Source organism: Temnothorax curvispinosus, unplaced genomic scaffold (genome assembly GCF_003070985.1).
Source record: "Temnothorax curvispinosus isolate PA1 unplaced genomic scaffold, ASM307098v1 QBEX01013818.1, whole genome shotgun sequence".
Lineage (NCBI taxonomy): Eukaryota > Metazoa > Arthropoda > Insecta > Hymenoptera > Formicidae > Temnothorax > Temnothorax curvispinosus.
This window is the reverse complement of record NW_020223598.1, coordinates 85,717-99,112: the sequence shown is the minus strand read 5'-3', so window position 1 is coordinate 99,112 and position 13,396 is coordinate 85,717. Positions and strand designations below refer to the sequence as shown.

Here is a 13,396-nt window from a genome sequence, read left to right as displayed (position 1 = left end):
ATTTTAACGTTTCAGAAATTAATTCTTCAAAAAGAATCTTACCCGCCAACAAAATTCATACGGTTTTAATCTACGTTGCTAGCAAAAAGTTACTATGCTATTGATCGGAAACGCATTTTACGTAATGTATTGATATGTCGCCAATCAATATCGTGGTGTTCAACTGATTTGTACTTCGCGGTAAGATAAGCCTACAAATTAGAGGGAAGAGCGGTTTACCATGCAAATTACGGCGGGCGCAGGTGTCAACCTGTTAATTTGGATCATCGTCAGTATCTCTGGCATCTGACCCTCGCAGGCACCCGCGTAGAAGAGCCGCGAGGACGTGAGTAGAATGCCGTTAACCGCGCCGAATGTAGATAGAGCCACGAAAACCGGTATCGTCCACGCCATCACGCCGAACAATCTATTTGCGTATGTCTGCAGATCATAAAGACAGTTTAGGAGCTTTCAACAGTGAAGTAATTACATGCACGCGAACAATAAACGCAGTTTAGTAGCTTTGAACGATGAAGGAATTATTTTAGAAAATTATCAGTCCATACATACAAGCAATCCACAAATATTACTCGGAGAATATTTAGACTAAAATAAATATAGTAGACTAATAAATATGAATATTTATAGTAATCGGAATATATAGATGAAAATTATTTAATTATGTTAAGATAAAATTTAGTTTTACTTTTGCATTTTTTAATCCATATTTCTTTCAAGACTTTTAAAAGACTTCGCTTTTAAGTATTATATTTGCTGTTATTTACCACTGCCACGGCTTCGCTACCGAGCACTTCGACGGGGCTGAGGGTCGTGTAAAAAGCCATGTTCGTAAGGACGTAGACGATCGTAACGAGTGCGCACGAGATGCCGATGGCCTTCGGTAGATTCCTAAATAAATGCACGGTTATAAGCGTGCGGAAGTAAAACGAATTCTGCAGCGACCATTGTCGCCGAATTAACTTTCAATTATGAACTTCCTCTGAATCGGGTTTAATTTATTGCGCGACAGGCTTTTAGTTCTCACCTAACGGGGTCCTTCAGTTCTTCAATTATGAAGTTCAAGTAGTTCCAGCCGTTGTAAGCGAACAGGCCTGAATAAAAACTGAGGGCTATAGACGTGACTTCCGTGTTGCTGTTGTCAAACGTGAAATACTGCGTGTGTCCTGAGAAAATAAAATATGAAGACATCCATCAGTGTAAAAAAATTATCGTTTTATTGAAAGAGAGTAATTAATTTGTAATATTATTAATGTTCAATGTAATTAATGTACAATTTCATATATAATGTATAATTAACAATCCAATTTGTAACATTTCCTTTTGATTTATTTGCATACGTGAAACGCGTGACTACAAAATGATATCATTTACATACGTCTTAGTAACAAGTTCTAACATTTCAATGTTTAATTAGAATATTTTAATTAGTCTCCTTATTAATTAGCCCTTTCATATGGAAGGAGGTTTTGAACGGAATCATTGACGAAAGGCGAGCACGAAGTTTCGTGGCGTGCAAGATCGAAGAAAAGTTTCGTCAGAATTGAAACGATCGTTGCACACCACGGTCAAGGAACTATTTGGTTCTCTGAATAGTCCAATTTAAGCGATTCCTTGCACGCACACCGACTACATCGCGTCGCCTGCGCACCTTTTTGATTGGGTAAATTGTCTCGTCCGGCAAGAGTACGATGCTGAAAAAAACGTCCTACTTCCGTTGGATTTCTCGTCCAAAATCTCATATGGACGTTTATCAAAATTTCGCTTTTTCGATCGATCTGAGAGTGAATTCGTTCTTGATAATCAGTTGTCGGTGTGCTTGCCAAGAAATTTTCTTTAACGGGATCTCATATCCTCGTCATCGTAGAACAAGTCGTGTCTATCCAATTAATTTTTTATGCCTCTCGTGATTTTATATCTTCGACGCTGGCAAGAACGAAAGGATGAGATACGATCGGCGTGTCGAAAAACTGTTGGAACTATCGATCGACCAGACAATTCATCCGCGAAGAGAAAGTCTGTCTGACGCAAGATCAATTCTTTCGATTTGTCGAAGGTATATATACGGGAACTTCGGTGCCTGGATGTTCCGTGAAATCGTTCGTGCGGTTGGAGAAAAGTTTATGATGCACGAAAAACGGAGAACGCCGATTACGAGGCGATTAGCATCACTCGAGATCGTTGCAAATCGCTGCAAACTGCACGCGATCGAGCTATGTCGTTGACCTTTCACCTCGTAACGTGCTCTAGCCTATCTGCTTTGTACTATATTATAATTTATCGCGCGTACTACTTTGGAGATATTAGATAGAAAGTGTTTAATCCCGCCTTCGTGAGAATACTTACTTCGCGATACGAAAATATTAGCATTCTATATTGTGAATATTACTGCTTGCAATATTTTCTTAAAAACAGATAGCGCAGCTATCTCTTTGGATTGGATTAACATTTTGCATTGCTCACATTTGTTACTTTTGCGCGTCATTTTAACAAATTAATATTTTTGAATATAATAATCTCTTTATATTCTTCATTTCCTATTCTTGTTATTTTTTTCCAAACTCATACATTTGTTTTACGAGTTATCGCGCGCGAAACTTGATCTTGCCAATATAATTGCGATAACAAACTTACCGGTGAAGAGCTGATACGCTCCAGTGAAGATTATTATGAAAAGCGCGAGTAGTTTCGCATACGTGAAGACGTCCTGCACCCTCGTCGCCCATTTGACGTCCCAGCAATTTATGAAAGCGAGAATACCTGAAACAATCAACGCGAATAGTCGTGGTAATTATCGTGCAATCAGGTTGGTATTCATTTGCGACGCGTGTACACGATTATTTCCTCCGTCAAGAACAAGATTGAAAAGGACATCTCGAGGACTTAATCAAATATTTAGTTTTCAACAAGCTCAATACATTGCCTGCAGCAGGTGTGATATATGAACCCATTACGATTCGCATGAGTGACCACCAAAGTCAATCTAATTAAGAATCATGCGTATGATTACGCGTGCCACGCGTGTCCCATGTCGTTCATTTTGAAATATTTATGTCGCTATGTAACTTTAATGTGAAAACTTGATAAAGAGAGGCCATTATAGTCGTCCCCTAGCTAGATTCAATCAGACTGATTGCAATGATTTCATCACTTTATCAGCATTTAACGAACGCAAAAGAAACGCGCTAGTTTTATCAACCTATTCCGGAAAAATAGAAAATAAGGAAGAAAATTTGTGGTCGAATCTATTTTACAAAATTAAGGGAGAAAATTTGCGGTCGATTGGTAAACTGTTTCTTCTAACGATATTCGTGAAAATGAACATTGTTACATAAATTCGTAGTTTTATTGGCGAGTTGAAAACGACAAAAATGTGATAATTTTCATAATTTTCTCGTCGTAACTTTATTTGATTTTTACAAAAAAATATATTAATGCTTGCTTTAACGATAATTCTAAATTATAATTTGTGTATTAAGTATGAATTTTATTGCATTTTTATATTTTAAATTCTGTTAGAGAAATTCTCCTATATTTTTATATTGAAAATATAATTTAAAGTAAGGACAGAAACGTGTTCATATCACATTTTGGTTACTTTGATTTTCAATCGAATACTTTTTGTACTTCTACCTGCTCGCCTCAGTCTCTTTACTTCGTTGCTTTATTTCTTAAAGAATTACACGTACATAATTAAGAAACAATGTCATCGCGAACGCTCGATTCGCACGAGGGGATAATATTAATATCAATTCATCAATAAACCACTTCGTGCCTTTGTCGCAGAGTTTGGCGAGCGAATTTCGCTCTCGTCGCGTCGCTCGGTGCCGCGTCCTTGACGAATTCGCGTAGAACAAAAGGAAGAAGAAATGTCGGGAGACTGATGCAACATCTTGCAGAAATATCGCGAGACTTCCCCTTTGCCCTTTCCCCTTCGCGCGCCTTTTATGGGTTTCCTCCCCTTCCTTCTCCCTTCGCTCACTCTCGGTTTTGTCTTTCCTTCCTTCGCCTTCCTTTTCGTCCCGTAATCCCCCCACTGACGAATTATGCTGTTGTGGTGGCCAGTTGTCACGTTATTAAATTACATTTGTTCACAATGAAGCGTGATTGCCATCAGGCTTTTGACTCGCGAGCGGTCTCGCATCGACGTTTCCATTTGGTCTGCGTCGATCGTCTCCTTTCCACTGACCGTCCACGTGTCGCCGTGATTACATGTCGGTTAACGCATATGTTATATTTAAGTCCGTTTTAAACGATCTGTTAAGGCCTTATCCTCGAATCTTTTAAATTTTGACTTATTTAAAATATAAATTTCATCACCTTGCAAGGGAGAGTTATGGCAAAATCACGGAACGTTTTTGCAACGGAATGCTTTGTTGCGGTAAATCTGGAATTTATCAGCGAGTGTCAGTTATAATTAGGAATAACGATTAATGGATCGGCTCGACCGCGCGAATCGTTACACTTGACACGAGTGAAGCGAGAAAATGCGGACGCAAGTTCGTTCTAGTCATTGATTTCTATCACTTGCTAGCGTAAAATGGAAATGGATTCCGTTTATTCGTACAAAAAACAAAATTAAACATTCACATGTGTGTGTGGATATACATATACATATATTATGTATACATACACATAAATTGCATGGAAATCATAGAATCTTCCATGTGATTTGCATTCTTTTTTACATATATTTGAAACAAACACTCTAATAGCTAGCTTAATTAATGAATCGTTTATTAATGATGCGAATTCGTCATTAATTATAACCTACTTTTATTAATTAATTAAATAATGTTAATAGTATGTTTTTCTAATTTTATTTAAAATATGTAATTTGAGATCTAATGAACAAAGTATTACGGAACAATAAAAAAATAGGAAAACAATTTCGTTAGAAAGAGAGAAAGAGATTGCAATTTATGCTTTGTAGATTACTGTGCGAAGACGGAATCCTATTACTTCGTTATAATCTTCTTCGAAACGCTCAGTAGACCTGTCATAAATATTGAAAATTTGACGCGTGTTCATTTATTCGCAAATGACATCCCCGTCGTCGGACAAGCGTATTCGCGCTTCATTTTCCTTCATAGGAAAAACTATTCCCGGTTTGTCGAAAGATTTATCGGAATAAGGAATAAATGGAGCTCTATATACGGCGGAATCTTATTTTCCTCAAATATATACGGAAAAGCTTTATGGACGACGTTGTCGATAACCACACCTTACTTTATATCTCACTGCATTTTTCTTGAGCAATTTTACGTGAAATTTAGAATAAATATAATTTATCTTTCGAGAGAAGCGAGAGACGATCGACTGACTTCCAATCATTCAAAGTTATTCTTCGAAAATCGTGCCCATTATGAATGTAAAAAATTTCTAGCGTTACGATTCAGTTTGAAAAAATATCGTACTTATTATAATTTATTATTTCGATATCATAATATTAATCATATCAACTTATTTATTTAAGCCTTTAAGGTGTATCTCAGATTAATTATTACATGGTAAACTGATTTTAATAATGGATAGATTTCTCATTTCGTTTAAGTCCCACTTTGCGTTATGTTTTGCGGTAATATTTTATGTAGTTAATGAATTATCTAATATTATCTAATATTTGGCTTACATTAATATTTTTACGACTTCATGCTCGCATTTTTTGTATACATATATATATCAGATATGGTAGATATTTTTATATCCTACTATTTACATATCCTAATATTTTTCTTTAATTACGAGCAACAAGTGAAATCTGTGAAATTGTATCTCGCGTAAATATTTACGTGCTTACTCTTGTCTGTCGCGTAAATATTTATTACGAGGAAATGCTTTGTCAATTGTCTCCCGGGAAAATGATTGAAATGCAAATTACATTTGCGTGTCTGTAACGCGATCTGCAGGGGTGATACCGAAGCAAAAGAAATGCGCGGTCAAGCGACCGCAAGGAACACGATACGCTTACTCGTGGACGTATCTCTTCGCCCGCAGAATGAATTCGTTAAAAATAGACTTTTCTTCATCCGTGTATCCTATACAAATCTTTCGATGTATCTTGTAATTGGAGCTATTAAAAAGAACACACTGCTCAGTCCCGGTGATATCCAGACAATTTCAACAACTGCATGCAAATACAATTATCAATTATTAATTTCACAGATAATTATTAATTATTGATTAAATATTAGTTATCTCTCAACATTACCTATTAATATATAATTGATATTTAATCTTTTATAGAGCCTAAATGTTGAAATGCACTACATAATTTAATGTTTCTAAAAATATGTATTATATTTATATCGCGTAACATTAATCTTTATTAAAGAAAAAATTACATTCCTTTAATTGTCTTTTTGCAATGAATAATTATTAAATAGTCTTATCTAATGCTCGCTTCAAAAATGCAGAAAAAAGTGAACGTTACAGTTGGGAAAACATGCGAAAAATTGCGTGCGTCCTCGAATTTCCGCGAGAATACGCCCCGTCCCGTGACGGTTGTTTATTATTCCTTCGGCGACCGTGAACGAATTTTTTTGTCATTAACCGGCATTCGATCGTGCAGAGATGTGGAATCTGAGTCTCTCCCGCGATTGCTCGCGGAAATTGAAAGGGAATAAAAATCACGGTATATGCATAATCGCTCACGATTTCCACGCCGTGGGAGAGGGAAAGCGGAGTGTCTCGGCATCGGGGAAGGTATCATTACTATTGCGCGCATCGATATAAAGAATGCGAATTACGGTTTGCTACAATGCTACATTATCGCTGGTTTAAAAAAGGGGATACATTAATTTGAATTTCATATAATTTCGTATATTTTTGTATTCTGTCTCGCGAAGAACGTGCCGTTTTTCATATTCGCGTCAACAAAAACTCACGTCTAACGAATATATTAAACAGAATAGCACGATGCCATGTAAAATTTCGCGTTCTCATATAATTTTACGCAAAAATCAAAAGAACCTTTCTTTCGTGCTTTTTAACTCGAGCGATTGTTTTTTTAAATTTAGTAAATTACAAATTAATTTAGCTCTCCTATCCTTTCTTTTTAACGCTGTATTATACTTCGGAAAATTATTTCGAAGGTTGTATCTTTCTTAAATACTCTTATGTCTTGTTCGTAATTTACTGTGTCGACAACTAACGGCGTATATAGAGCCGCGCTTGTTTGCAGCGCGAAAAGAATAGCTGAATCCTTTCTGGAAAATGAGCGGAGGAAACAAAACGTCAAGGGCGAAATGCATGGCGTAGGGAAGCTCAAGGCTGTTAGAATATTGTCGATCTCTACTGCTCAGGGAATTCCGTGTACGTGCGCAGCTTCCTCGAGGATACGCGTAAGTGGTTTCATCATAAATTCCCGAGTAATACGTACGTTCTGGCAAATAAGTCGCCGTATAAGTGAGGAAAAGCTTTCGGTAAATCATTTCTCTTTTCGTACGAAAACGCGCTTCTCTTGCAATGAGAATTTACTTGCGCGACATTTATCCAAATGATTCTAGCAAAATCAAGAGAAAGCTGCAAAGATCCTTCAATCTTTTATTCATTGCTTAAAAATACTTTATATTTTCGTTATAAATTTTTGCTCGAAGGTGTTAGCCGAATCATCTCGTTGCCTATAAAAATCAGAGTTATTTTTGTATTTACTAGTTGTTGCTAACTGTGTCAACTTATGCGAGTTCTTGTAAGAAAATGGCGATTTATATTTATTTATCGTTAACCCTTCGCAGAATATGTGTAATTCTGCTGCTTTCGTCGAACAAGTGGGTCTTTTACGCCAGTTAAGATTTTCAAGCTGTAATGGTGCCATAAAAAATCTGAAAAAATTCAAGTACACTTTCAAAGGCTTTAAGAATCTATTTATACCGTTATATATGATTCTTGTTTAGTTTTTTTTTATGAGTCTGTAAAATCTCCATAAAATTCGAAATGGAAATATCGAGTGGGTCTTGAAAGCTCCACTTGTTCTGCGAAGGGTTAATTATAATTAGCTATATATATATATATATATAGGTTTCATTTTGCTTTACATACATTTTGAAGAAAAAAATATGTGCAGTCATGAAATATTAAAGATATACATCTTGCAAATAATACTGAAAAAGCAGCAAATTAACGACCAATACGATTTCTTCATTCTAAATAAGGAAACATAGAATATCTTTTTATAATTTGTATGGATAAAAAAGACATATTGGAAAATAGATATTGCGAGACTAATTTACTTCACGATCACAATTTACAATCAGCGAATCAACTCACAAAGAAAACGATTGTCGATTTAAAAAAATGAAATAAAAATTATTATTTTTATCCGAATAAGATTTGTGCTAAAGATCTGCTACAAGCTCGCGATTCAATTTTTCAATCAAGTTCTCAGTTGAAATCAAGAGAAAGAGAAAACAAACTGAACGTTGAAGACAAAATCTACGGGCGTAAAATAAAAATTAATAAATGAAGGGACGAATCTCTCAGGAAGATGAATTAGAAATAAATTAATTTAATCGGGTGTTAGACCCGACGCATGATAAATCATGGTATCTCGACGAGACGGACTTGTCTTTCGGGACGGACGATACAAAGGGCCCTGAGAACAAGTTGGAAGATGAACGGCGCTGCGGGACGGAGCGCGGTCGAGAGAGGAAGAGCGGAGGATCATAGACGGGGGATCAAAGTCACCCGGGATGACATTCTACGCAATCAAGGGCACGATTGCTGTGGGAAAGACGAATTTTCTGCGGGCTACGTTACGTCGGCCCGTTTGAAACCCGTTATTACTGACGGACGCGCACGAGCCAGCGAGGTTCAATCCTCGGCCGCGGTATTGTGCCGTGATTATTCGTCGCATAGGAGCGGCGGCGTCGCGCCCGCTTTGATTGCAATCGCGTGCAACAAGTATCTCCGATAAACTTAATCGCACACATTGCGTTTCCCCGCATGCAGATCGCGAAACCCACGTTCGGTCGCGTGATACTAATTGCTACGCACTACGCGGAATAAATTAATATAACGGAGTCGCGCGAACGGAGAAAATTCTACGAACGTAGGATTCAATCTACGCTGGCGAACAATATTACGAAATCCTCTTTCATTCAGCTTCTATAGAAAAAGAAAAATCTAAGCGTATCGATTCTGCACTAAATACGTAAATTGTGCGTAATTCTTTTAATAAGCATGTATTTGATATTAGACTTATTTCGTGGATCGAAATGTTTATTTGATTCCCCGTGAACCTAAAGAAAAACATAATTTTCTTTCGCTTTGCTTTATTTCGCTGATATATTACTAATAGAGAGCTCCGGCATTCCGAACTGGCATTTACGCTTGTGTCGCGCCGCGGAGTCTACGATTTTTTCGTCACCTACTTACATATGCAGCAGACGGCGAGCATTCTTACGGAGTCATCGGGCGGCGTGCAGTCCGGGAAAAGCGGCTTGAGGACGTAGACGCTGAAAGTCAAGGCCACGATGGCCTGGCTGCAAGGGCGTACTATCATGCACTCGACCCACAGTCTGATGAACGCCAGGAAGGGCCCGAAGGTCTCCATGATGTACGCGTAATCCGCCCCCGATTTCTTAATCATGCAGCCGAGCTCGGCGTAGCAGTAAGCCCCTATCTGTCGCAAAACGTGCAAGTATAACAAGAAATTAATTTGATATACATGTGTAACTTCTTGCATTTGAAACGTGTTGGCCAGGATTGATTTGCATCTGTATTAATTTGAATTTTTATGTCGGTACTCGAGGAAACGGCGCATGAGCCCCGGCACGTCGCAAATTCCGAATACAATGCGAATTAATTTTATTCATGTACAGATACTACTGTTATCGTTATTAATGAATCGTTTCTCATTTGTAAATCTATCGAGATACTTGCTGCCACTTTAATTACATCAATATACATTGGCATCAGGTATAACAGAGAAATCAATGAATTGTAAGTAAAAAAATAGGCAGAACGATAAAATTGAAAAATTGTTTTCCAGTGAAACGAAAGTGATAGATTGTGCGTATACCATGGAATAAATCCCGGACGCCGTCCAAACGAGAAGACTCGCGTTCACACTTCCGGTATACTTGAGGACACCCGTCGGGCTGACGAAAATGCCGGAACCGATGATAGAACCGACAATGACGGTGACACCGTTGAGAAGTGACATTTTCGCCTCCAGCTTGATCTCGTCGTTAGCCTTTTCGGCGGTAGGGACCGGGTCGTAGGGCCCCTTCTCGCCATCTTTGATGCTCCCTGACTTCGACATTCTTTCTGAAACACACAACAAACCATGTATCTTCCAATCTTGCATTCGTCAAATTTCTTTCTTACATTTTACGTGACATTTGTAACATTGCCTAAAATAGAATCAATGTTGGCAGCCTACAGATGTATTTTTTACAGACGTATGTAGAATAAATGAACTTACGAGCGAACCTATTGTCACGATATCTCGAACTTACTTCGAATATACGAGTATTTTTCGACATCGCAATGCAATTTAAATCAGTTTTATCGCCGTGCAATTAAAATCAATCCATGGTGAATACTGACAAATTAATGTACATGGAAACACACGTTCTTCTTACATATTTCAAAAGCTGCTGCGCGGTGAAATAACCGCCCGTATACGTGCTTTTGCCCGTATATGCGTCTTATCGACTTGTATTTAACTTCTTTTTCGTCATCGCGACAGAATAACCGAAAAGATCGCTCGAAGTTTTGTAAAGTTTATAGTAATTTATGTTATCAGTGACTATTTTTTGTCGCTGTTACGTTCAGCAGGATCTATTAGGGTACCCATTTTTCCATTCAACAGTCCCGCCTTAGAGATATCGTGCGGATAAGAGTGTCGCAATTTGTTTAGGTGTACGTGCAACGATAGTGTAATGTCTTATGTAACGAGTTGACAACCCCTCTACCCTGATTTTCCGCGCGCTGCTAGAATAACAAATCGTTGATTGTATTATAGGAGATCGTATCCCGTCACGCAAGAATCACGTAAGTAAATCGCTGCAGGCTCGTTCCTTCTTTCCGCGTATTTTTAACGTTCTTTACCTCCTAAAGATTTGTTTCTTTTCTCAGAAGAAATTTCCTCTCGACGCAACAAAAATTCTTGCTCGCGCATCTTTGTTTGCGAGATATTACGAGATATTTGAAGACCAACATCTTATTTCGGTAGCGTTATTAGCATTTCCTAGCAGAATGCAGATAACGCGACGTTATCTGCGCCATGAAAACGTCAAAAAGACCCGCGGAGAATGAATCTCCGCGCTTTATTTTTGATGTGTTCATGGCACAGATAACGTGTTGCGAGTCTCATTGGTTCTAAGTAACGGGATAGAACGGCGCGCATGTATATAAATTGCGATCCCGTGTTTCATGGCCGATGAAATTCCTCCCGAAAGACTTCTCGTCCTGAATAATGCATCTGACAATCGCGCGAAGCGGAACGACTGAGAACACGATTCTTTCGTACAGCCAACGGCGTCGATTTATCTCGGGGAGAAGAATCGACGAGGTTTCCACGTGGACGGAAGGTCGCCCTTACTCCAATTTCTCGGACAACATTGCGATTCTCATAACACACAGCAGGCAACAGGTTCGTCCTGCGAGAAAATTGGCTGGACCTTGTCGCCCTTGTCAGCTGCACGATTTATAATAGGTTCTTCAGAATGATATAGACATTAAATGTGCGCTTCGATCCCTTAAATGCCGATATTAATAAAAAAAAGTATCGTAATTTGCAAGAATAAAACGGCTGCGATCTCGAAAACAGAGTCGATATTTGGAACGGAGGAGAGTTATTAAAAATTCCGTGGTAATATTAATATTATCTGCTATACGCGAATCTCTCTCTCTCTCTCTCTCTTGCTGTGGTAACATAACGGTAAAAATTATATCAATAATAATAGCAGTAAAATAGAAATCATAATTATGCTTGTAATATTATCTGCTGTATTAAGAAATACCACGTGTTTCTTCATATAACAGAACAATGACGTAACAGTAAGAATTATATTAATAATAATAGCAGCGAAATAGAAATTACAATTATGTGGAAGAGTCAGAATATTATCTACTATGTTAAGAAGTATACGTCGCACGTGTTTCTTAATATAGCAGATAATATTCTGACTCCTCTAACAAGGCATAATTATGATTTCTATTTCGCTGCTTATTATTAATATAATTTTTACTGTTACGTTAATGTTACCTAGAGATTCGCGCAATACTTACAGCACTTACTCGGGCGCACAAAACACACAATGCGAGTTTAACGGCTCTTCACGTTTAATAAGCACAGCTTGACGTAACAGGAAAAAATATAGGAAAGCTTTGTGAGCTACGGCCATGTATCGCGACACATCTAAACGAAACGACGTTACAAACCCAAGTCTGAAAATAAGATGTTTGCTTGTTTATTTATAATCTGAGAATCCTAGAGACGATCTTTTCTCCGCTTCGCGTTCTTCCCCGATTGGCCAAAGCGGATTACAAATATTATAACAGGACACAGAGACGAAATAATAATATTATTATTACCTATATGCTATCTCGTTTTCTGTCTTGTTTTCTCCAATTTCATATTCTTTCCGCGAATCTGCGAATTCACTATAACGAGAAAAATTGGTTGCTGTTATAACGCTTCTTTACACGTAGCTCTATCATTTATTCATGCGCTTCGCGTAACTTTACCTCGAATGTGATCGAAGTCGACGACGTTACGTCGTCGCGGGTGCGGTCGCGAGACTGACGGGGAAAGGTGCGTTTTCGAGAGTCGCATTGAGTCGTAAACACCCGTAACCGCGAAATTAATTAGAATTCTGCGTCATTATCACGCATCTGGCGTTTATCGGGCCAGACTTCTGGCCAATCGTACGCGCGATCATCGATACACACCTTTATTGTCACCCGACAAACAACCTGTCTCGACGAGAACCTGTTCTTTGGTGCAGCATGCCTGCCGTCGTGCGCTCATTAATCGTGCTCATTAATATGAAATTCTAAAAAAAAAAAACAAGTTACTTTAAGCATCGTTCTACTTTAGTCCACTTTGTTCTGGTTTGGTGATCGTTCGATTCGCCGATCGACTGGCGAGCCCACACCGCGCTTCACCACTGCCAATGTCGTCTCGTCACGTTGATTCTACTGATATGCCGATCGTTCGCTTTTCGATTACCTAGACCGTATTATCACAGAACTCCCGGATGAGAAACTCGTAAATACATCAGGCTGTTTCCTCGGAGAATATCAGGAAACGTCAAGCGTTCTTCTGTGTATTTATGCGATGCAAATATACGATTTAGTTGGCCGAGAAAAATGTAGAGAACAATTCCTTTTCTTTTCTAAATACTTTTTTCTCATAAAAATGTAACATTAGAGAGTTGATAAAAAAATT

General features: G+C 38.1%; 1 protein-coding gene across 1 annotated transcript in view; it reads right to left on the bottom strand.

Moving 5' to 3' along the window:
• Nucleotides 1–12,991, bottom strand: part of LOC112464030 (Y+L amino acid transporter 2) — a 16,516-nt gene extending 3,525 nt beyond the window's left edge. Inside the window, 7 exon segments of the mRNA XM_025030798.1 lie at nt 175–420; nt 765–888; nt 1,025–1,163; nt 2,632–2,757; nt 9,373–9,619; nt 10,019–10,266; nt 12,898–12,991. Coding sequence (XP_024886566.1) covers nt 175–420; nt 765–888; nt 1,025–1,163; nt 2,632–2,757; nt 9,373–9,619; nt 10,019–10,266; nt 12,898–12,976 — 1,209 coding nt within the window. The 5' untranslated portion in view covers nt 12,977–12,991.
• Nucleotides 12,992–13,396: the final 405 nt, after the last annotated feature.